Source organism: Oncorhynchus masou, chromosome 3, assembly GCF_036934945.1.
Source record: "Oncorhynchus masou masou isolate Uvic2021 chromosome 3, UVic_Omas_1.1, whole genome shotgun sequence".
NCBI lineage: Eukaryota > Metazoa > Chordata > Actinopteri > Salmoniformes > Salmonidae > Oncorhynchus > Oncorhynchus masou.
In genome coordinates this window covers 38,523,599-38,549,591 of record NC_088214.1, presented here as the reverse complement: position 1 = coordinate 38,549,591, position 25,993 = coordinate 38,523,599, and the positions used below count along the sequence as shown (strand labels likewise).

Sequence of the window (25,993 nt, the reverse complement as noted above, 5' to 3'; positions counted from 1 at the left end):
ATGTGATAACTGACTTAGTTAATATATATACACATTTTAAACTTTTAGTTAACTAAGTCAGTTATCACATCAAGCCTTTTTGAGTCATTAGGGGTTATTTTGTCATTCATTACCATGGAGAAAGAGTTTAAGTGCTTCCGCTAGGATTATTGTCAGCAGCGGTGGCAACATTATCGGGGGAGGTGGGTGGGTATGTTTAAGGCCCTCTACTTGGCCGCAGAGAGAAAATTGCCGCTTTAAAACAAATTTCCTGCAAGTCTACACATTTTGTCATGGTGCTGTGAGAAGAAAAATGCTGTTTTAAAGCTCATTTACTGCAATTCTACACATTTTACCATGACTTATGCCATGTTCTTATAATGTTTGAGAGTTACTCAGATAGTATAACAAAATGAATGGGGGCCCCATGCCATGCCATTTTTTGAATTTTAGATTCTCCCTGACTGTCTAGTTTTTATTTTGGTGTTAGTTTTCAAAGATGATCTCATTTAAAAATATATAGCCTCATGACCTTTTCTATATACTTTATATCTGGTTTTGGTCATTTAAGTTTACACTGAAAACATTACCATCCCGAAAAGCAAAAAATGTTGCTTTGACGTCAACGATTTAGCAGTAGCGTCCCGCCACCGTTAAATTAATGTAGGATAAACAGAGTTACCTCAAGGTATCAAGCAGGAAAAGTCAGTCACATGTCAATCTTTATGCGGTAGGTTATGCAGCAAGAAACAAACTGTTAAGATAAAGCAGATTGTGGTTTCCTCGTAAATATTCTCATTTTCTAAATGTAAACAATTCATAGACAAGTGCACTGTTATAAATGATGTAATTCTCAAATCTAACAAAATTAAAACTTGGAGATACAGTGGGAAAGTGGAGTCTAACTCTAAACCTTTGACAGAAACACATTTTAGTAAATGACAGATAAACAAAGTGCTCTAAACAAGTGCATTACTTGAACATTAAACAAGAGTTAAAAAGGGATGATTTATGAACTTCAGTTTCCTTAATGGTTCACCCGTTGCATGTAAAAAACCAACAATAGTATGATAACTCATCTGACAACACCGGGGAATGAAGGTAAAATAGCAACTCGGCACATTTAAACGGCTTACAACAGCGGTTCGTTTTTTTTGCTGTAGCACTACACAGCTGATTCAAATAATTAATGCTGGATGATTAGTTGATTTTAAATCAGCTGTGTCGTGCTAGGGCAAAAACAAAACAAAAAAACGTGCTCCCTTTGGGGTGCCGGGGACGGAGTTTGGGAAACGCTGGTTCATAGCCTGTGAGAGAAAGCAACGGCTGACTTTTCCATTCACTCAAAACAACTTAGCACATAGCCATCACTTACACACTCACTCTCTGTAAAAGGGAACATACAAATCACATTTCTAAATATTTATATTATTGGAAGTATATACAACTTTGTATATCTTGTAAAAACGGGTAAATACAGTTTTTATTTTCCCTATCCTTTGCAACTATTTAGCCTGGATCTCTGTCAGTTTCAGAATTGGACAGCTCCATTGTCACAGCCATGACTTAAGGGAAGCTGTCAATTGCCAGGCAGTTAAAACTTTGAGATGGCCATGTTTGGCTATGTAATACCTGTCTGGTGTCAAAAGGGAAGCTCATGGGTTTACAGTATTTTTTGTGGGTGGCAAGGATCCAGTTTATGTTCCCCCAAATTCCTCCTTATTTCTATCAATTACATGAACCTACACACAAAAAAAACATCAAAACCTGCTCCATTCTTTGTAAACGGTTGCTTCTGTAAACGTTTGAGTGTGAACCATTATAATAGCTGAATATTAGTGCAAGTAATAATAGACGTATCAAATCAGTCAGATTTACTACATAAACACAGAACATTGTTTTAAAGAAAAGACAACTGATTGTAAAAACACAGGGAGCAATTTGGAGTTTGGATCAGTCTGAAAAACTTTAGATTAACCGATACTTCTTAGTCAGAAAGACAGAACAGAAGAACAGAGCCACAATGACATAGTGCAGCGCATGACTCTCAGTGCATATAACAACAATTTTCACTTTTGACATATCACAAAAACATTTATACCGAAAAGCAATATAAACAGCCAGTCTACGCACTCGACAAAAATAATACACTTCAGTGGGCATCATCTCTAGCTCATAAGCACATATAAGATCAAATATATAAGCACGTACCAACAAATTGCATCTACATGTGCATAAAAGGCTGATAACAAAAATCTGTTGCTTTTGGATTGTACATCCAGTTTGTGTGTGAGGCCTTGCCACTGTTCGAATCAAAAACAAAGACAATTTACCAAACAAGGAAAACATAACCTTAAACCACATTTAAACAAAGGTCTATTCCACTTTTCTTCCTTAGTCTACAATTAATATTTTGCATTAAAAAAAAACAATAAAACCAAGCTAAACTAGAAAAGTACATTTTCTGAAGAAAATGTGGTGTGCATGCCATTTTATTTGATGCAATTGTATATAGTTATAGTTGAACTACGTTCTAAAGAATTGGAATTTATAAACATTTGCATAAAATAAATCACCAAGATTAACTCTTAAACCATAAATCACGTGAACATGTGAAAGTTGATTTAGTACCTCTAGCTTTAATGGTTTAAGAGTTACTGTTGGCAATTTATGTTATGCAAATGTGTGCAAAACAGTTCTCATTTTCAGATCTATAACCGATAATGTTTTGCATGCTTGACCAGCTGACACTGAACCAACAGATCCTTTAAGGAACTCCCTTGTATCTATCTATCTATGGTAAATAGTGATGCTGCATGTATTAACTGTAAACATAGTGAAATATGATGGAACAAGAGGATTCACTAACATATGAGACAAGCATTTAGTTCAACCTTTCAAATAACAAACATAGCACAAAGGCACCATAATTTGTGTGCACTCACAATGCATTATGCTTTCTGATACTGTATGAGCTGAACATTAATGATGCGTTATAAAAGTTTAGTATAATTTCAGCCAGTAGTTTAGAAAGTAATGCTCACAAGCCAAAATGGGTCACCAAAAATTGTGCACAATGATATGTTATGTCCTGCAAAAAGAAAATAAAACCAAAACCAGGCTTTGAAAGGATTCCCTCATTTCTCCACGGCTGACCCCATTTTGACATAATCGCACCACTAGTGGTATTTCTTTCAGGTGAATTTACACACCTGGTTCTGTGGCTAGCAAATTACACAGTTAAATAGTGTATATTCTATGATAATAATGGGGGTTGTTTATATACTCTTTGCACAACAAGATGACTGTTCTTACTCCTGTCCATGACAAATTGTAATATTAAAGTGTGATTTACCACAGCACCTCTTGATGCATCAATGGTGGTACATCCAATGGCTTCCCTATTTCATGCTTACTTCTCCCTGCATGAATTATACTCAAAGCTATGTAGCTTGAAAACATGTCCAGCAGTATCTGTTGTGCAGTGAGAAATCTAATTTCTATCCAAAAATACAAAGTTTATAAAAATCACCTCTTTTATATAGACAATACACATATGCTTTTCAAAACTACTTTTTTTTTTTTTAACAAAAGGCAAGTTTGACCGAATACAGGGGAAAACAAGTCCAGTGCACATAACAGTCGCTCAGAGGGGGGTGAAACAAATACCAGGGTTCAATGTTCTAAAGTTGTAAGTAAAGTGAAAAAAAACCAACAACATCTAGATAATGTCAATAATGTCATCCAAGGGAATTACTCACAAGAAAAGCTCACTTGACATTGACTACTAACAGGTAAACTGTATAGCCGACATCTACAACATCACTGAAATTCTGACACTATACATCCAGAAAAGCTGGTGGGAAAACTGATGGACTTTTCCAATGACAATGAGTGGGAAACGATTGACAAGTACACACACACACAAATATTCAATATGAGAGAGACATTAACAGTACTGAACCAAACTCCAAATCGCATGCCACGTCCCTTGGGTTTTGAAGTGAAACACCTAGAGTATGATGTAAGGGTGTCATCAAAAACAATGTGGTTGATGCTGAGGTTCATATGAAGATGTTGAGATTATGATAGTACTCTATGGCGATGTGATGAAATACATTCTGGTGGCAGAAATGCTGTTCTAATAGAGGCAGTTGAATCATGAAATCATCAACTTTAAGCAGTAAAAATAATCAACCTCAGACACATCCATGGGAGTCACATATAGGGGTTAATGTACTTATATATGCAGCGTAATCCTCAAGTTTCTCTTTTGTCATGTTTTTTTTACCGTTTCTGCCAAAGCCAACGTGCAGAATATATAATTTGCATTCTCATCTGTGAAGTGGAAGACCCAAACTAAAATGTTCAACAAAAAGTAGCGAATGAAACATGTCAAAATGCTTATTTTCTTTGCTGAAAAAGCTATAAAAATGGTACCGTACAAATAAGCATGGTAGGTACTTAGTTTAGGTACTTGCTTATGCCTATTAGATTGCTAATAACTGTCTTCAATCAATTAATTTGTTCTGCATAGATACCATAAGCAAAATCCAATTTAAAAAAAGACAACTAATTTAAACAAAACATTCATTACCAGGGAGCGAAATGTAAGGTTACTTAGCGTAATCACGGTTCTAAGATAAGATGAGTGAGGTCACTCCGTATGTATGGGTATGTCTCCATTGGTCGTAGTCAATAAGGAACTCCTATCACACAACATCTGTCGTAGACAGACAGGAGAGACAGCCAATAGACTCTGCTCCTTTATAAGGCGCTGACGCCCCCTCCCGCGTTACTTGTACAAGTATACGTTCTTCCATACGCAGATTGTGTGAAGGGTAACGAGCTAAGTGACCTCAGTCATTATCATAAAACCAGGGTTAAGTAACGTCACATTCTATTTCAAATAATCGTTTGATCACTCAGTATGGGATTTAGCCAACTCCTGTAGGGCTCGTACACTCTCCAGGTAGTCTAGACAGAATCAACTCTCAGATGTGCTGACTCGAAGCACACGTGCCGGTGAGATTGGTAAAATTTATGGAGGAATAATATCCCAGAAATATCTCTGAACAGAGATACCTTCTTAAACCATGCCCGTGACGCAGCCACACCTCTGGTGGAATGAACTCTGATGCCCTCCAAGAGGTAGTCACCCCTTGCTATTATATGCCTTATAATAGCCTCCACTTGGATAAATGCCTGGTCGAGAAATGGGTCTCCCTACATTAGGGAAGTCCTTTCAGGGCTCTCATCCTGTCCACGTAGGAGCACAAAATATGTGGAGCACAAGCAGTGGAAACAATATTCCTCCATGGAGAAATAAGTGGTGGGTGAAAAGCCAACGGCTCTAAAGAGAGGTGATAAAGCCCTACTAATCTTTAAGCACAAAAAAAATGATTTATGTTGAAATAACCGTGGATAACCCCAGGGCAAGGAACAAGCACTAGTGGTGAAACTGACAGTGCGTGCAGCTCACTCACCCGCTTTGTGGATACAAATGGCCAAGTAAAGCGGTATTAAATGAGAGAAACTAATTTCCACGCATTCCAGCGGCTGTGAAAATTACTCTCAAGCACCCTAGATGTTCCAGGGTGGGACTATCTGCTTGGTCACTGGTCGTAGGCGAAGTCCGCCTGCCTGTGGCTGCTGTACTGGAACCCAAGTGAGAACGGCAGGGCCCAAAACAGGGCCATAGGCCTTGTGATGTTGGTGCGTGTATCACAATCCCTCTTTAGCGCGCACTGCTAGAGGGAGGCTTCCCTCGTCTTATTGCTCCAGCACCCATGTATACCATCTGGTGACAGCCAGGCCTACCAACAGTGTGGAGGCTAGACGTCTGAATCAGTCTCGGTTTTAAGAGTGCAATACAGAGGAACAGAGCAGGGCGATCTGCCACCGAGGCATAAGCTAAGAAAACACACGCATGTTGTGTTCCTATGGTGCCTTGGTCACCATCCCATATCTAGCACCAATGTAACGAACAGCAGGACATGGAGGCCAGCCAAGGGTCAGTGGTGTGGGATGTGCATGATGCCCAACGGTGCTATGGCTTTAGCTAGCAGCAATGGTGAAGCGTGCCTGCTGTCTCTAACAGTCTGGGAACCAGTCTGCCAGATGAAAATGGCGAAAGTGCCCTAGCAGTTGCGAGTCGTCAATGCAGTCAAATCCCTTTATAGTAGGATAGGATGGAAATGACGTTGAAGGACAGTTAACTAAGTGGATGGAGAACTTTAGTGACCAGCCCAAGGGATTTGTACCTGCCTACTATAACTCTTCCCCTCTCTCTCCATCGCTCGCTAGCCCTCTATGAAAGATGCAAGTGTTTGTGTTCTCGGAATTACAGCAACTAATCAGTCTCCTCCGTTCCAGAAATTACTGAATCGAATCTCGACACTCAGAAATGGGAGTTGACACTCAAGGAGTCAGAGAATCAACCATTCTAGAGTCGACTCTCCACCACTACATCATCGTCGCCATCAACAGTTGGAAAAATGTCAGAGAAAGACAAGCGACAGCAACCAAGTCCTGTATGGCAATACCTTGAGAAGATAAATGAGAAGGAAATGCAAACTTTGGGAGGCGGAATTGAGGTACAGCAATGTTAGTAGAGGTGCAATGCTTAACCATCTGAAAGGGACGCACCTTGAGACTCAAACCATTGCGCAGCTGCATTGTGAATACACATGGAATGTATGCATTTTTCTTATTGTTTTTTAACAGACAATCACAAAAAAATGGGCATTTAAACTGTATGATTTCTTCCCCTCCAATTTGTCACATCCCTAATCTGAGCAGCCCCTCTGCTGCACCCTCCTTATTGCTTGTTTTCCTATGAAGGAGAACAAAGCAGGTAGTAGCCCAAATGCAAAGTAGCCCAAATGCATATCATGTACTCTTATAAGGCAGAATCTTATCACTCACAGTGATTTGTTCAGATATCATTTTTTATCTTGCATTGCATCTGAAAATCAGCTACCATTGGTGGCATATTACAGCTGAAATGTCATTTCATGGATAAATTGCCAAAGTGACGCTAGGCTAACATCCTTTTTTTTATATATCTACAAACAGGATTCTGAGCGATTTTTCAAGGTTTGTTCAACTGGAATTTAGGTTTTACTTCAGCTGCCCTGGAAAATCATAAGTTAAATGGGAGGGTTATAACTCCTAGTTGTTCAACTAAGTAAACCGCTTAGATGTTGACCAGCACTAAAACATGTTGTACAAAATTGATGGATTGAAATTAAAATGACAAGTTCGGAAGGGAACCTAAAGTAAAATACTGGTCAACTTCAGGGCAAAAATCAGAGCACCAATAAATTCAACTAGTGTGAGTTAGATAGCGAGGTTAAGGGCATTGACGGAAATGTGACTGACAAGATTTACCATGAGAGGGCGGTTCTGAAAAGCAGATGAGTGATTATATGAGCTAAGACATGCTAATCTAGTATGGCAGGTGAGAGAAAGATAAACAGTTTCCCCTGCAGACATGATTTGAATCAGTTAATGTCTTCAAATGGGAGGCGAGACCAATGTAGTGTTGTAGCCCCTACTGTTTTCCTTCTTTACAAAAACCAAAGCATCCAACAGAAAGACCAGCAGGATGAATGTGTAAAAAAAAAGAAGAAAAATTTAAGGGATGAAGAATGGTAAGCACAAACTAGTCACAGCAGGACCATTAGCTCAAAATCCACCAGACATGACAATGTTGCCATCAATCTTTCCCATTCTGAAGAGAGAAAGCAAACTGTGTCGACCATTTCTTGACAAACTAATTTCCCTACTACCACACTATCCCATAGCTCTTAGAATGGGGCTGCTGGTGAAGGGAGGTGGGATGAACACACTTCACAGCTGGGGCCTCGCCTTGGGCTCCCACACCCCAAAAGTAGCCCTCTCCCCTCAGACACAAGCCCTCAACACCTCAGGCCGGGTTTCACCGACGCAGTCGGTGACTTTGGCAGCAGCTCTACAGCCGGTCAATCCGAAAGGCGTCTTCAGTGGCAGGGTCAGTGAGGACCATGTCAGGGTCATTGAGCATGTGCAGCCCGTCCAGGGTCAGCGGGTCGATCTTCAGCTCGTCTAGCGGAAACTGAGAGTCCGCATCGAAGCTGATGTCAGCTGACAGAGAGCTAGAAGACAACCCCTTGGACAATCTGGGTGGAGACTCTCCTGTGGCTAAAACAGACATGGGTAGAGAGATGAGGAGAGGTCAGAGTCTTCCAGTTGCATTTACTCCACATAAAAAACATGATCTCATTAAATATTTCAAGGAATAGCCAATAACAACAGGTGAGTGCCAAGCAAAATCAAATCCAAATAAATGCAGAAAGCCTCTACTTTTAATGACCTTAGCTAAAGTTAGGAACGAAGGTACAGTCATGACTGCAATTATTTGCACCCTTGATAAAGATGAGCAAAAAATTAGACTTGAAACGGACATGTTCGCCACACACTACCTTCTCATACTGTTAGCTAACGCTGTCAACGAACAGAAAACAAATGGAATGCATTAGCTAATGATTGCAAACGTTCGCAAACTATTTCACTTGTTGAATGCACCTCAGATCACGGGATTTTCTGCCATTGAAATCCTCAGGCAGTATAAACAAATGGAAATACATTTTCTGGATGGAAAAACACTTCCATTGTAAACATAAACAACTAAAACCAGATCGTGCCTTCAACAAGTATTCAGACCCCTTGACCTTCTCCACATTTTGTTACGTTACAGCCTTACTCTAAAATGTATGAAATAAAAACAATTCCTCAGCAATCTACACACAATACCCCATAATGACAAAGCAAAAACAGGTTCATTACAAAGCAAATTCATTACAAATAAAAAACAGAAATACCTTATGTACATAAATATTCAGACCCTTTGCAAGGAGACTCGAAATTGAGCTCAGGTGTATCCTCTTTCCATTGATCATCCTTGATATGTTTCTACAACTTGATTGGAGTCCACCTGTGGTATTCAATTGATTGGACATGATTTGGAAAGGCACACACCTGTCTATATAAAGGTCCCACAGTTGACAGTGCATCAGAGCAAAAACCAAGCCATGAGGTCGGAGAAATTGTCCATAGAGCTCCGAGAAAGGATTGTGTCGAGGCAAAGATCTGCGGAAGGGTACCAAAACATGTCTGCAGCATTGAAGGTCCCCAAGAACACAGTGGCCTCCATTCTTAAATGGAAGAAGTTTGGAACCACCAAAACTCGTCTTAGAGCTGGCCGCCTGGCCAATCTGAGCTATCGGAGGAGAAGGGCCTTGGTCCGGGGTGTGACCAAGAACCCGATGACCACTCTGACAGAGCTCTAGAGTTCCTCTATGGTGACAGGAGAACCTTCTAGACGGACAACCATCTCTGCAGCACTCCACCAATCAGGCCTTTATGGTAGAGTGGCTAGACGGAAGCCACTTCTCAGTAGAAGGCACATGACAGTGAGCTTGGAGTTTGCCAAAAGGCACCTAAAGGCTCTCAGACCATGAGAAACAAGATTCTCTGGTCTGAGGAAACAAAGATTGAACTCTTTGGCCTGAATGCCAAGCGTCACATCTGGAGGAAACCTGGCACCATCCCTATGGTGAAGCATGGTGGTGGCAGCATCATGCTGTGGGGATGTTTTTCAGCGGCAGGGACTGGGAGAGTAGTCAGGATCGAGGGAAAGATGAACGGAGCAAAGTACAGAGAAATCCTTGTTGAAAACTTGCTCCAGAGCATTCAGGACCTCAGACTGGGGCGAATGTTCCCCTTCCAACAGGACAACGACCCTAAGCGCACAGCCAAAATAACGCAGGAGTGGCTTCGGGACAAGCCCTCCGATTGTCCTTGAGTGGCCCAGCCAGAGCCCGGACTTGAACCCGATCGAACATCTCTGGAGAGACCTAAAAAAAGCTGTGAAGCAACGCTCCCCATCCAACCTGACAGAGCTTGAGAGGATCTGCAGAGAAGAATGGGAGAAACTCCACAAATACAGGTGTGCCAAGCTTGTAGAGTAATAACCAAGAAGACTCAATGCTGTAATTGCGGCCAAAGGTGCATCAACAAAGTACTGAGTAAAGGGTCTGAAAACTTGTGTAAAATATGATTTTTCCATTTTTATTTTTAATAAATGGGGTATTGTGTGTAGATTGAGGGGGGGGGAACAATTTAATCAATTTTAGAATAAGGGTGTAACGTAACAAAATGTGGAAAATGTCAAGGGGTCTGAATACTTTCCGGAGGCACCGTATAAAGTATGAAGAAAAGATAATGAAACTATATATTTATTTTAAATTACAATCTTTGAGAACTAACAATCACCAAAACAAAAGCTAGACGGAAATGTAGAATTTAAAATTCCAAAAACAATGAATTTAGCAGTCTAGATTTTGTTATTATGTTTGAGCAAAATAACACAGCATGAGCCATGGCAAAATGCGTAGAAGCGCAGGAGATTAGCTTTAGAACTACACAAATGTGTCTCAGAATTTTTTGAATTACAGAAAATTTGCTTAAAAATGCAAACATTTCTCTACCACACAAAAATGGGGGTCTGAATTATTATTATTATTATTTTTATTCAGCCGGGTCGATGGGCCTACCATGCCACCTGACATGCCCCATACTCAACCCACCACCTTATTTGCCCCAGAAAAGAATCCAACAAATTACCTGAAAGTACAGCTCTTTGGCACACAAATACGTGCAAGTGATCAGCAAGTGATCAGTGAGAAGAGAGTTGCCATGGATTGAGTAGCCTGGCGAGGTCATTTGTTTGATAATCTTTTGTTTAGGCGTGCCTTTTTATATTTGTCCCCACAAGAACAAATGGGTTGGGCTGGCCGACTTAAACAGAGCTCGCCCTGGTAAGTACTTTTTCTTCCTAGGTAGACACACTGACAACATCAGTCCGCTTAAACATTCAGACAGGCTATGGAACAGTTAGGCATGCCTTGGACCTGTAGAAATAATAGTTAGAGCCTTGTATGGAGAGAATGTTTAAATTGACTGAACTCTATTCCACTGCCTAGCCTTACTGAGGCTTGAGTGAGCCACCCGGTGAGTCAGAATCGTACCTGTGAGAATGATGTTGGGGATGTTGCCATGGCTACTGTAACCCAGCTGCTGGGAGTCTTGCAGGTTGCCGTGGCTTCCCGTCAAACCCATCATCGCTGCTTGGGAGTAGCTGAGGGTTGAGCCCTGGCCGTACAGACTATTGCTGTCGATCATGTTGAACTGCTCCAGCTGTTTGAGGAACAGAGAAAACAGCAAATCAACATACCAGGAGGTTAGCCAACACTCAACAACAAGGGTTCATTTCTGTACACAAATGGTCAATATAAAGATATAGTACAATGGGGAAAAAACTGGAGGCATATTATTCTATTGCGCTTTGTTTCCCAATATTGTCAGAATGGATCAATAGATATCACATCAAAAGTGTCTTATCCAATATAAAGATCCAGTTCAAAGAAAAAAACTGGAGACCTGTTGTGTTGTGAGACAAACATATTGGAAACTATTGCCATATAAACAAGTATCTAATATTAACTTGCATAATAAGTCCTGAGGCAGACTGTTAAACTTAACTTACCTGTTGGGAGAGAGCACTGGTCTGTCTGGATGCGAGTTGCTGGTCATAGAAGTCTGCAAATACACTGCCCAATATGGAGTTGTGCTAGAACACAAGTATATCCCCTCTTTTTGTTAAAAACAACACCAGGATATTAATTCACAAGTATAAAATACAGGAGAAGAAGAGCAGACACAGAGAGCATTTGAATCACACCACAACTCTAAATTAATATTTTCACAATTCATAAGACATTCATATCAAACGATTGGGTTTTGCTTTCCATTGAGCTCCAGGCAACACAGAAAACACTGCACACATCTGCAATCCTGCAAACAAACCATAACATACTGAAGCCCGGTCTAGATTAAGCATGATACAGTACAAGCACAGCAGGATTCATGTTTCACAAGCCCATCAATTAATTCACTGTGCATTCAACCTCAATCTCCTCCATTAGTTGATTAAGTCATCATAGTAACCGCTTCACATCTATGCCCATCTCATCTTTCAAGATGACTCTACAGATCAATTGCATTTACCTGTTGTTTTTCTGATGTTCATGTAAGTGCCCAACCAGCCAATATGTCAACATGCACTGAATACTAGGACCTACTTGAAAGCACTTAATAAATGTTATCAACCCACAACCAATAATGTTGTAGGGAGTCTTTCAAAAGGGTTGCGGTTACCATGTAAGCTTTAGTACTGAGAATTCTGATGAACTTTAAATAAATAAATACAACGATATGAAATCATATGGAAATCCCGTTTCTGAGTAAAGCTAGAATTTATAAAACATTCAATCGTCCAGTAATGCTCTTCAAGTTTTAATTGCATATCCTTATTAAACCCGAAAAGAGTATCCACTTTCATCGTCCGCCTTAATGTATAAATAATAGGAGCATTTTCACAGGCAGCCTCAGTAAGGCAGACTTCGCCATGCCCCTTTAAGTTCAGAACCACATCTGTGCCCTGCCAAAAGAACAGCGGGGAAGAACATGATAATAGCACATGGACTGTCAGCTACACTGCAGGTTAACCATCTAGATGAGAGAAAGAATCGATGGGCAAAGCCAAAAGAAGCACAAACGAATGAACAAATACAACAAATGTAGCTACTCAATGAAAGATTTCCCCTAACAAGAGATGACTTAGTTATTCAATGCTGTAAGTGTAGGCCTATATAATACATTTACATTGAACGTACAATGTACATCTAGCCTACAGGCCCTCGTAGAGGGACACTGCTCCTTCTTGATTTTTCACAATAAACAAGTGATTCAACTCTAGAAAGGATAAAAGGTGGCTCAGGTGGCTAAGTGTTAACTACTAAGTAAAATTTTCCTTACTCACCTAACTAACTAAAGTGTATCAATTTAGTGACTATGCTACGAGGCCACTTAGGATGCAGACACAGAGAAGCAGCAAAGGGGACGGGGTCAGTGACATTGCGAGACACCACGATGGGGGTGGCAGGGGGTTGAAGACACAAGAGCAGCCAAGAGGCCCAGCTGACGACAAAAACAGAACTACGATGGAAGAACAGTATATAAAGTCAGCAGGTTTTGGTCACACGCCCTTACTTGAGGCGAGCCTCCAGGTGAGAAGCCTTGATTGGAGACTGGAGAGGTTGGAGACTGATTGGCTGAAGACCCAGCCTTACTGCGGTACTGTTGGGGGAAAGAGCCCTAATACAGGACATTTTAGTTAGACTGACTGACTGACTGTCCCTTCTGAGAAGGTATGCTGTGTGTGTCCCAGCCTGCCTATGAGGACACATACACAGAGGATGGGGCTCATGTCTTTCCTACATTTTTGCTAAACATGCCCTGTATTAGTTATTAGTTGACTTGTACCATCATCATGGCCTTGATTTAACCTAACTGTATAAAGAGACCAAAATTAGGCTAACAATCAAACGTTTTAATGGAATCCCTCAGACTCTGTGGCTTCAATGATCAAAAATAATGTTATGTAAGGGTTTGTTCCTCCTTTAGGGTGTGTACTGTGCAAATAGCTGACTCACTAGCTAGCCATTTGGGGTCATTCTTTAACAAGATAACCAAGTAATCAACTGGCATTTACAGTGGTAGCTCTCTCCTCTCGGTTTGTCTTCTGCTCAAGACAAGACCACTGCAATCCACTTCCACAGGATCCAGCACATCACCAGTACAATGGTCAAATTCCATTTTCACGCAATAGAAGGTTAGTTGACTGTATATGTTTACTCAAACAAAAGCTGAGTTGACACATGATCACCCAATGTGAGGTGATGAATCACGTCAGTATTGACAGACACTCATATTTTATCTCTGAGTTCACTACTGAGGTATACAGTATGTGGGTCTTTCTATAAATAAATGGGGCCAATGTGTGACATTGGGATAAACAATTTAAAATGGTTTGAAACAAAAATATGCTATCCATTCATGTTTTTGTATTTTCTTATATCTGAGAATTAACCAATGATATCAGGCCACACCCAGCCATGGTTACAGACACCTGTGTGTTCTTTGACACGTTAGCATCTAATGACCCGCAGTGTTTGTCTAACTAGTGACCCGCAGTGTTTGTCATTATTCCCTGATGAAGACAGCTTGTCTGTTGGTGATTAAATTATTGCATCTGAGCTCCTAGAGTGTGCGGCTCTCCTTTTCTTTTCCAAGTGTTCTAGCCAGCACCTCACCTAAACAGGTGTGCGTTTCTTTCACCACTAGATTGAAACAAAAATAAAACAGATTTTCATGCAGTTCCACATACTTGGAGGAATAATTAATCCATTACTCCATCTATATAACAGGCCAAGGACTATACATCATTTAAGCAGAGTTCATACAAACATTGGCAAGTCAAATTCAGGGACTTTTCCCAAGCACTTAAATGTAATTGTCTAGGACCTCAATGTTATACAATCGTATAATTTATATTATGAACTGGGTGGTTCGAGCCCTGAATACTGATTGGCTGCATGTTTTGTTTTACACAGGTATGACAAAACATTTATTTTCACTGTTCTAATTATGTTGGTAACCAATTTATAATAGCAATAGCTCCGTATCGTGTCGTTACAAGAACAGCCCTTAGCAGTGGTATATTGGCCACAGCCCCTCGTACCTTATTGCTTAATTATACCATGACATTGTTGAATACTCGTTTCTGATTGGCTTGAAGGGCATTCTAGAGTGTGCATTATGTAAGGGACAATCAACGAGGGGCTATGCTTTCTATGGAAAATGGTGAACGACGTGGAAGGTGTGTTCCACGACACGCTAACGTTCAACGGAATTGCATTATTTTCCAGAGAACGCATAACGTTAGATCCCAGGGTTGATTATCCCTATTATACTGTAACGACCCTGGGTTTTCCTTCACTACCCGCTCTATGAAACAGCAGAGGGCAGGTGGATGTTGAACACATTTCTATCAGCAAATGAACACATTTCTTGCGGGCAAATGTGTTACTTACTCCTGAGGTGCTGACTTGCTGCACCCTCGACAACTATTGTGATTATTATTATTTGACCATGCTGGTCATTTATGAACATTTGAACATCTTGGCCATGTTGTGTTATAATCTCCACCCGGCACAGCCAGAAGAGGACTGGCCACCCCTTATAGTCTAGTTCCTCTAGGTTTCTTCCTCGGTTTTGGCCTTTCTAGGGAGTTTTTCCTAGCCACTGTGCTTCTACACCTGCATTGCTTGCTGTTTGGGGTTTTAGGCTGGGTTTCTATACAGCACTTTGATATAGCAGCTGATGTTTGAAGGGCAATATAAATACATTTGACTTGTTAAATTATAGCAATGGTATAATAGGGATAAACAACTCGGGGCTCTATGCGTTCTGTGGAAGATTACTTCCACAACGCACTAACACCTCCCACATCGTTCATTATTTCCCATAGAGTGCATAGTGCCTCGTTGATGATTGTACATATAGGGCTTAACAGATTTTCCTGTCGCCAACATTATGTGGCCGGCACATGCACACAAAATAAATCCATGAATAGCGGTAATCTCACCATAACTGTTTTTATAATGAGACAGTACCCAAAAAACTGGTTCGTTTTTTTAATGGAAGGATTTGCATGGAAAGCCAAGTTGAAGCCAACAGATATTGTCGTCCTCATAATAACCGCACATGGTTTTATCGCAACAGAGTAGCAAGACCTTTCAATTGACGCAGCGGGAAACAAATAAGTGGCCACATCTCTCACAAAAACTGATCAAAATTAAATCACAGATAATTATAAAGGAGAACTTTTTGGCTACAATAATTACAAGGACTTCTCAAGCCCAAATTGTGGGAATGTCTGATTTTCAAGGTAGGCCTATTCCAGTACTTGAATTTCTGAGCTCCAAATTCAATTTCAAGTAGGCTTCTTCAAGCCCCTTGTATTGTTCAAAATTGCAAGTGTAACATGGAAAACAAAATGTTATTTCATTACCAGATCATGTAAAGACACCCACTAGGCTATGTAATGTGTTGTCATTATATCCAGAATATTTAATAGGATTAGCATAGACTGTGTCCAATTCGAGGCACAAAAACATGTGAAAACATTACCCTAATTCTTTCTCTGTGAAATCTAACAAGACCCTGCTGTAAATCAAGCAGAAAACCATCAATGATTTTTCAATCGCATTTATTATTTTGGATTTGTGTGCCCATGAAAACTGTTTTCACCTTATAACATAAGGAGACTAAATGTTACGTAGTTACACTACATTTCTGAGATCTCTATACAAAAAAACTGACCGACAGCTAGATCCAGTATTCTTACAGGGTTTAAGTTCAATGTCTATCTTAACTGTAATGCTTAATATAGATAACGATAACCTAAACTGCCAGAAAGTCATGTTTTATCTCTCACGATTTTGGACAAATTCGCCAAGACACCAACCATGATAAAGGGATGAAAATAGGTTTTAAATACAGTGCCTTGCGAAAGTATTCGGCCCCCTTGAACTTTGCGACCTTTTGCCACATTTCAGGCTTCAAACAAAGATATAAAACTGTATTTTTTTATGAAGAATCAACAACAAGTGGGACACAATCATGAAGTGGAACGACATTTATTGGATATTTCAAACTTTTTTAACAAATCAAAAACTGAAAAATTGGGCGTGCAAAATTATTCAGCCCCCTTAAGTTAATACTTTGTAGCGCCACCTTTTGCTGCGATTACAGCTGTAAGTCGCTTGGGGTATGTCTCTATCAGTTTTGCACATCGAGAGACTGACATTTTTTCCCATTCCTCCTTGCAAAACAGCTCGAGCTCAGTGAGGTTGGATGGAGAGCATTTGTGAACAGCAGTTTTCAGTTCTTTCCACTGATTCTCGATTGGATTCAGGTCTGGACTTTGACTTGGCCATTCTAACACCTGGATATGTTTATTTTTGAACCATTCCATTGTAGATTTTGCTTTATGTTTTAGATCATTGTCTTGTTAGAAGACAAATCTCCGTCCCAGTCTCAGGTCTTTTGCAGACTCCATCATGTTTTCTTACAGAATGGTCCTGTATTTGGCTCCATCCATCTTCCCATCAATTTTAACCATCTTCCCTGTCCCTGCTGAAGAAAAGCAGGCCCAAACCATGATGCTGCCACCACCATGCTTGACAGTGGGGATGGTGTGTTCATTGTGATGAGCTGTGTTGCTTTTACGCCAAACATAACGTTTTGCATTGTTGCCAAAAAGTTCAATTTTGGTTTCATCTGACCAGAGCACCTTCTTCCACATGTTTGGTGTGTCTCCCAGGTGGCTTGTGGCAAACTTTAAACAACACTTTTTATGGATATCTTTCAGAAATGGCTTTCTTCTGGCCACTTCCATAAAGGCCAGATATGTGCAATATACGACTGATTGTTGTCCTATGGACAGAGTCTCCCACCTCAGCTGTAGATCTCTGCAGTTCATCCAGAGTGATCATGGGCCTCTTGGCTGCATCTCTGATCAGTCTTCTCCTTGTATGAGCTGAAAGTTTAGAGGGACGGCCAGGTCTTGGTAGATTTGCAGTGGTCTGATACTCCTTCCATTTCAATATTATCGCTTGCACAGTGCTCCTTGGAATGTTTAAAGCTTGGGAAATCTTTTTGTATCCAAATCCAGCTTTAAACTTCTTCACAACAGTATCTCGGACCTGCCTGGTGTGTTCCTTGTTCTTCATGATGCTCTCTGCGCTTTTAACGGACCTCTGAGACAATCACAGTGCAGGTGCATTTATATGGAGACTTGATTACACACAGGTGGATTGTATTTATCATCATTAGTCATTTAGGTCAACATTGGATCATTCAGAGATCCTCACTGAACTTCTGGAGAGAGTGCACTGAAAGTAAAGAGGCTGAATAATTTTGCACGCCCAATTTTTCAGTTTTTGATTTGTTAAAAAAGTTTGAAATATCCAATAAATGTCGTTCCACTTCATGATTGTGTCCCACTTGTTGATTCTTCACAAAAAAATACAGTTTTATATCTTTTTGTTTGAAGCCTGAAATGTGGCAAAAGGTCACAAAGTTCAAGGGGGCCAAATACTTTTGCAAGGCACTGTAAACTTGTGAATTGTACTGAATATAGCTATGATCCCCCTTATATCTTAATGTAATGACATGAAAATGACATGGAAAATTGGCAGATTATTATCAATGACTTATCAACAGCTGTAACAAGTTGTCCAGTGTTGGAAATCCTCACTGGTGCACTAACTTATAGAAAGACCTACGTATGGGTTGCTCAATAAATTATGCAGTGAATTAAGAAATAAGTGATGCTATATAGCTGAAGCAGATGCCTCTAATACGGCCATAAAATAAAAGGGTTAGCAATAGCTTCAAGTTCACATAAAAATAGAAAACTGCCCTCTGCTAAGAGGTAGTATACAGTATATGAACACACTTGCAACAGAAACTGATGCATTCGTATTGTAATACTATTCAATGAAGCATCTGCTTACACATGGGCACTAAAATCTCTAAGTTCAGCACGGTTGGGGCGATGCTAAAGAAATGTTTGACACTTAAATTCCAGAGCATTTCTCTACCGAATGCTCCTAAAGCAGAAAAAAAAATACTTTAAGAAGTAGGCTAGTTCCTCTGACCTCAAGATCAAACCAAAGATCAAATTGTGTTCCATAGTGTAGGAATACTAAGTGGGTTTGAGTACTATATTGTCCTACGGACATAGTGTAGGATAGGGAAACGTTTGAAGAGGGAACGGTTTGATTAGGTAAGCTTACCGAGTTCATATCCATGGAGTTCTGTGTCTGGATGGAGGAGGTGTTCAGAGGGGAGGGGAGCTGAACCAGCCTGGTCAGTCCTTGAGTGGTCTGTTGCTGCTGCTGAGAGGAGGACTGGCTGAAGAACACATACTGGGACAACTGCGCTTCCAGAGTCATGGCATCTATGGTCTCCGCCTGAGACAGATGGACATAGGGGTTTGAAATTAGTCAGTGTGGGGAAAAGGGAGAATTAGTCTACAAACTGTGATAGAAACATCTACTACAATCCTCCATTCTCTTACCTTTTAGTCATTTGGCAGGTGCTCTTATCCAGAGCAACTTTAAGTGCATTCAAATAGGGAGGATACAACTACAGAATACAATAATTGTCCATACACAAGGAAGGTTATTTAGAAATATGTAACAATCACAGTGCTAAAACGGTAAAGTACGGTACGTGCTACCTGGGCGAGGGTGAGCGGTGGCGACAGGGTGGGTGAGAGCTGTAGGGAGTGGTGCTGGTGGGAGTCCTGGTTGACCATGTTGTCCTGCCTGCCTTGCTGGGAGGTGGTCTGTCCTGGTGGGACACAAAACAGCAAACATCCCCTTGAGAATTCCCACAGTTTCATAGAAAGCTAGAGAAATAGAGTCATAGATAGATACATTTTGGCACCATACGTTGTCACCATCTCCTCACACTTTTGAAAAATCAGGATTTCAAACCCGGTTTGCAAAACCCTGTATATCTATTGTTCTGGAAGGTGGAGGACAGAGGTCACCTTGGCTGGTGGAACTGAAACTGTGTGAGTGGCTGGGGGCCAGGTTTCCCGTGCTGTTGGGGGCGCTGAGGGTGGAGTCTTCGGGGTCCAGGGGGTGGGCAGCGGAGGGGGGAACTGGATGTTGGTCAGATCAGGCAGGGAGCCACCGCCCGTGTCGTGGGCTGATGGCATCAGTGTCGCAGTCAGATCCTGATCCGGAGATGGGAATATACTGGAAATAGAAAAAGAGTTGATCGGTATCCCCATAATGATAGTTGAGGTATTATCAATTATGTATATCAACCCTGGATTGCTGATGCTATGTTTTGGCCAATGAGAGGCTTTGACTCCACCAGTCAGACATATTGGTACTCCTCAGAAGAAGCAGTCCCTCCATAGGAATGAATGGAATTCTACAGTATTTCAATTAAAATTACACAATTACATGATTTTACAATTACATGATTTTACAGTGCCTTCAGAAAGTAGTCATAGCCCTTGACTTATTCCACATTTTGTTGTGTTATTGACTGAATTCAAATTGATTTTCTCTCACCAGTCTACACACAATACCCCATAATGACAAAGTGAAAACATGTTTTTTGAAAATGTTGCTAATTTATAGAAAATAAAATACAGAAATGTCTAATGTATTTAAGTATTCACACCCCTGTGTCAATACTCTGCAGAAGCACAGTTGACAGTGATTACACCTGAGAGTCTTTCTGGGTAAGTCTCAATGAGCTTTCCACACCTGGATTGTGCAACAAATCGGCCATTATTCTTTTCAAAATTCTTCAAGCTCTGTGAAATTGGTTGTTGGTCATTGCTAGACAACCATTTTCAGGTCTTCCCATAAATGTTCAAGTAGATTTAAGTCTAAACTGTAACTCTGCCACTCAGGAACATTCAAGGTCTTCTTGGTAAGCAAATCCAGTGTAGATTTGGCCTTATGTTGTAGGTTATTGTCCTGCTGAACGGTGAATTAATCTCCCAGTGTCTGGTGGAAAACAGGCTGCAAATTATCTGGGTAGCCATTTAATTAGCTGTTCAGGAGACGTATGACTTGTTAGAAGCCTCATGGACCTAGACCTGGTGCTCCGGTACCGCTTGGCGTGCGGTAGCAGAGAGAACAGTCTATGGACTAGGGTAACTGAAGTCTTTGACAATTTTTAGGGCCTTCCTCTGACACCACCTGGTATAGAGTATAACATGACAAGCATACCCATAACATGATGCAGACACCACTATGCTTGAAAATATAGAGTGTTATTCAGTAATGTATTGTATTTGCCCCAAACATAAAGCTTTGTATTGAGGACAAAAAAAAATGAATTGCTTTGCCAATTTAGTTTGCAGTATTACTTTAATGCCTTGTTGCAAACAGGATGCATGTTTTAGAATATTTTTGTTCTGTACAGGCTTCCTTCTTTTCACTCTGTCAATTAGGTTAGTATTGTGGCGTAACTACAATATTGTGGATCTATCATCAGTGTTCTCCTGTCACAGCTATTAAACTCTAACTGTTTTAAAGTCACCATCGGTGACCACTCAACCAATCATGGTGAAATCCCTGAGAGGTTTCCTTCCTTTTCGACGACTGAGGAAGGATGCCTATATCTTTGTAGCAACTGGGTGTATTGATACACCATCCAAATTGTAATTAATAACTTCACCATGCTCAAAGGGATATTAAATGCCAGCTTTTTTTACCCATTTACCAATAGGTGCCCTTCTTTGCAGGGCATTGGAAAACCTCCCTGGTCTTTGTGGTTGAATATGTGTTTGAAATTCACTGCTTGACTGAGTGACCTTAGAGATATGTGTCGGGTACAGAGATGAGGTAGTCATTCAAAAATCATGTTAAACACTATTATTGCACACAGAGCGAGTCCATGCAACTTATTATGTGACTTGTTAAGCACATTTTTACTCCTGAACTTATTTAGGTTTGCCATAACAAAGGGGTTGAATTCTTATTGAATCAAGACCTTTCTACATTTTACAAATTAATAAAAATTGAAAAGTTGAAAAAACAAATTTCACTTTTACATTCAATTCAGGCTGTAACAACAAAATGTGGTAAACGTCAAGGGGTGTGAATACTTTCTGAAGGCACTAAGTATTATTTTGTTGTAGTGGGGACTAACATTCAAGCTCTATAAAAATGATAATTTAAGGAAAATGTGTTTAGTTTAAAAGTATTAAGGTGTCTAATAGAATAAACGTGGCAAAAAAAGTAGACATTAATAAATGCATTTCCATAGCTTCCAATGTTTTTTACAATGGTGGGGGTGTGCTAAAATGGAGACATCATTGGGTAGTATATGCACAGCCAGCCAATTTCACAGGCTGCTATGTATGTAAAACAACTTAGAAAAATAAATCAGAATTACACCCCCCCCTCCTGGACTTCAGAAATATTTTGTCCATTGTGGATTTCCCTTGGAAATGTACACTACCATTCAAAAGTTTGGGGTCACTTAGAAATGTCCTTGCTCCCTGAAGCACCTCCCACAAGTTCGATTGGCTTGATGGGCACTTCTTACGTACCATACGGTCAAGCTGCTCCCACAACAGCTCAGTAGGATTGAGATCCGGTGACTCTGCTGGCCACACCATTATAGACAGAATACCAGCTGACTGCTTCTTCCCTGAATAGTTCTTGCATAGTTTGGAGCTGTGCTTTGGGTCATTGTCCTGTTGTAGGAGGAAATTGGCTCCAATTAAGCGATGTCCACAGGGTATGGCATGGCGTTGCAAAATGGAGTGATAGCCTTCCATCTTCAAGATCCCTTTTACCCTGTACAAATCTCCCACTTCACCACCACCAAAGCACCCCCAGACCATCACATTGCCTCCCCCATGCTTGACAGATGGCTTCAAGCACTACTCCAGCATCATTTCATTTTTTGCTGTGTCTCACAAATGTTCTTTGTGATCCGAACACCTCAAACTTGTATTTGTCTGTCCATAACACTTTTTTCCAATCTTCGTCTGACCAGTGTCTCTGTTCTTTTGCCAATTTTAATCTTAACTTTTTATTGGCCAGTCTGAGGTATGACTTTTTCTTTGCAACACTGCCTAGAAGGCCAGCATCCCGGAGTTGCCTCTTCACTGTTGACGTTGAAACTGGTTGTTTTGCGGGTACTATTTAATAAAGCTACCAGTTGAGGACTTGTGAGGAGTCTGTTTCTCAAACTAGACACTATGTACTTGTCTTTTTTCTCAGTTGTGCACTGGGGCCTCCCACTCCTCTCTATTCTGGTTAGAGCCACTTTGCACTGTTCTGTGAAGGGAGTAGTACACAGCGTTGTATGAGATCTGCAGTTCCTTGGCAATTTCTCGCATGAAATAGCCTTCATTTCTCAGAACAAGAATAGACTGACGAATATCAGAAGAAAGTTATTTGTTTCTGGTCATTTTGAGCCTGTAGTCAAACCTACAAATGCTGACGCTCCAGATACTCAACTGGTCTAAAGAAGGCCAGTTTTATTGCTTCGTTAATTAGCACAACAATTTTCAGCTGTGCTAACAATTGCAAAATGGTTTTCTAATGATCAATTAGCATTTTAAAATGATAAACTTGGATTAGCTAACACAACGTGCTATTGGAACACAGGAGTGATGGTTGCTGATAATGGGCCTCTGTACGCCTATGTAGATATTCAAATTAAAAAAATTGGCCATTTCCAGCTACAATAGTCATTTACAACATTAACAATATCGACACTGTAATTTTGATCAATTTGATGTTATATTAATGGACAAAAAAGTAGCTTTTCTTTCAAAATCAAGGAAATGTATTTTGAAAGGTAGTGTACATGGTCCTTCGAGCCGGATAGGAAGTTGAGCATCATGTTGTGCTGAGCGAATAGTCCTTTTTGAGGTCAGTTCGGTTAGAATATTCAAAAATAATTATGGTTTTCTATTTCGGTATCCATCTATTATTAAATGATCTATACATTAAATGCACTATGCATTATGTGGGCTGAATGCTGTAACACAGAATAAAAATGTATACAAAAGTTTTTAAAAACTATTAAAATGATAGTGACTACCCACTATTTATTATTATTATTACAGCTCAGTGCTCAGCGAAATGGATTATGGTCATTGTCGTTAATTACCACTTTTTCTGAGCTAAACCATGTTGAATATTTTTCTCCCTACTACAATCGCACACTTCATGCTTGATCTGATTCAACTCTACAGAAACTACACATACAGCTCACAGAAAAAGAAAAAACTAAATGGAATTCAAACAATGGAACCAACATCGGTCAATTAGTTGTTTTAAAAAGCCAAAAATTAATTGCACACAAGCCCAAGGACAGGCTAATTGTCTCCAATTGATTTCCCTCTTATAAGATCAGGACACATATCTGCTGATATCCCTGCAAGGGAATCTGTTCACATTCTAAAAATAACAATAACATAAAATCACACACAGACAGAAATGGATGCATCCACAACATTTCTCAAAGATCTCAAACTATTCCAAAATATCAGATGTCTACAGTTGAAAAAACATTAACTCATCACTAAACCACCATAATCTGTCAGTAGTCGCAGGCTATCGTAATCAGCCATTCAAAGCTCACATGTAGTCAGGATATTTGTTTAAATGTTACAGCCTGTGGGACTCATTGAAGTACTCACTTGATTCCTGGGACCTTGGACCTTGAAGCATTCTAAGGGAAAATAAAAAATTACAACTCAGTTAGGGCTGTATAACAAAACAGTGGAGATACAGTTGAAGTCAGAAGTTTACATAAACTAGTTTTAAATTATTCCAACCTAAGTGTTTCAACCACTCCACAAATGTCTTGTTAACAAACTATAGTTTTGGCCAGTCGGTTAGGACATCTACTAAGTCATTTTTCCAACAATTGTTTACAGACAGATTATTTCACTGCATCACAATTCCAGTGGGTCAGAGGTTTACATACACTAAGTTGACTGTGCCTTTAAACAGCTTGGAAATGTACAGAAAATTATGTCATGGCTTTAGAAGCTTCTGATAGGCTAATTGACATAATTTGAGTCAATTGTGTACCTGTGGATGTATTTCAAGGTCTAACTTCAAACTCAGTGCCTCTTTGCTTGATATCATGGAAAAATCCAAAGAAATCAGCCAAGACCTCAGAACAAAAATTGTAGACCTCCAAGAGTCTGGATCATCCTTGGGGGCAATTTCCAAATCCCTGAAGGTACCACATTCATCTGTACAAACAATAGTATGCAAGTATAAACACCATGGGACCACACAGCAGTCATACCGCTCAGGAAGGAGACACATTCTGTCTCCTAGAGATGAACATACTTGTGCGAAAAGTGCAAATTAATCCCAGAACAGTAAAGGACCTTGTGAAGATGCTGGAGGAAGCATGTACAAAAGAATCTACATCCACAGTAAAACGAGTCCTATATCAACATAACCTGAAAGGCTGCTCAGCAGGGAAGAAGCCACTGCTCCAAAACCACCATAAAAAAAGCCAGACTACGGTTTGCAACTGCACATGGGGACAAAGATGGTACTTTTTGGAGAAATGTCCTCTGGTCTGATGAAACAAAAATAGAACTGTTTGGCCATCATGACCCTTGTTATGTTTGGAGGAAAAAGGGGGATGATGGAAAATTGTGGATTTATTGAAGCAACATCAGTCAGGAAGTTAAAGCTTGGTCGTAAATGGGTCTTCCAAATGGACACTGACCCCATGCATACTTCCAAAGTTGAGGCAAAATGGCTTAAGGACAACAAAGTCAAGGTATTGGAGTGGCTATCACAAAGCCCTGACCTCAATCCCATAGAAAATGTGTGGGCAGAACTGAAAAAGTGAGTGCGAGCAAGGAAGCCTACAAACCTGACTCAGTTACGCCAGCTCTGTCAGGAGGAATGTGCCAAAATTCACCCAACTTATTGTGGGAAGCTTGTGGAAGGCTTCCCGAAATGTTTGGCCCAAGTTAAACAATTTAAAGGCAATACACTCAATTAGTATTTGGTAGCATGTAAACTTCTGACCCACTGGGAATGTGATGAAATAAATAAAAGCTGATATATAAATAAACAATTCTCTATTATTCTGAAATTTCACATTCTTAAAATAAAGTGGTGATCCGAACTGACCTAAGACAGGGAATTCTTATTAGGATTAAATGTCAGGAATTGTGAAAAACTGAGTTTAAATGTATTTGGCTAAGGTGTATGTAAACCTCCGACTTCAACTGTATATCACCAGATCTGGGTGCATTTCACCTTTTTACCATCCCAGTTCTTTTTCTGTTCGTCTTTGTCCATATCTGATTCTGTGTCTTCTGGCCTTGGTACATGAAGCATTAGCACTGTGGAGATTGAGGAGAAGAAAGAGGGAGAGGGAGTTGGATTTATCTAATTGTCAATTATCTAGAATTTTAAAAAGCTACAAATATACAGTACCAGTCAAAAGTTTGGAAAACACACCT

General features: G+C 40.2%; 1 protein-coding gene across 1 annotated transcript in view; it reads right to left on the bottom strand.

The window, feature by feature from the left end:
• Positions 1-683: 683 nt before the first annotated feature.
• Positions 684-25,993, bottom strand: part of crtc1a (CREB regulated transcription coactivator 1a) — a 39,495-nt gene continuing 14,185 nt past the window's right edge. The window contains 10 exon segments of the mRNA XM_064940280.1: positions 684-8,163; positions 11,052-11,220; positions 11,570-11,653; positions 13,135-13,239; positions 18,789-18,965; positions 19,235-19,347; positions 19,550-19,639; positions 19,642-19,760; positions 24,191-24,222; positions 25,788-25,873. Coding sequence (XP_064796352.1) covers positions 7,955-8,163; positions 11,052-11,220; positions 11,570-11,653; positions 13,135-13,239; positions 18,789-18,965; positions 19,235-19,347; positions 19,550-19,639; positions 19,642-19,760; positions 24,191-24,222; positions 25,788-25,873 — 1,184 coding nt within the window. The 3' untranslated portion in view covers positions 684-7,954.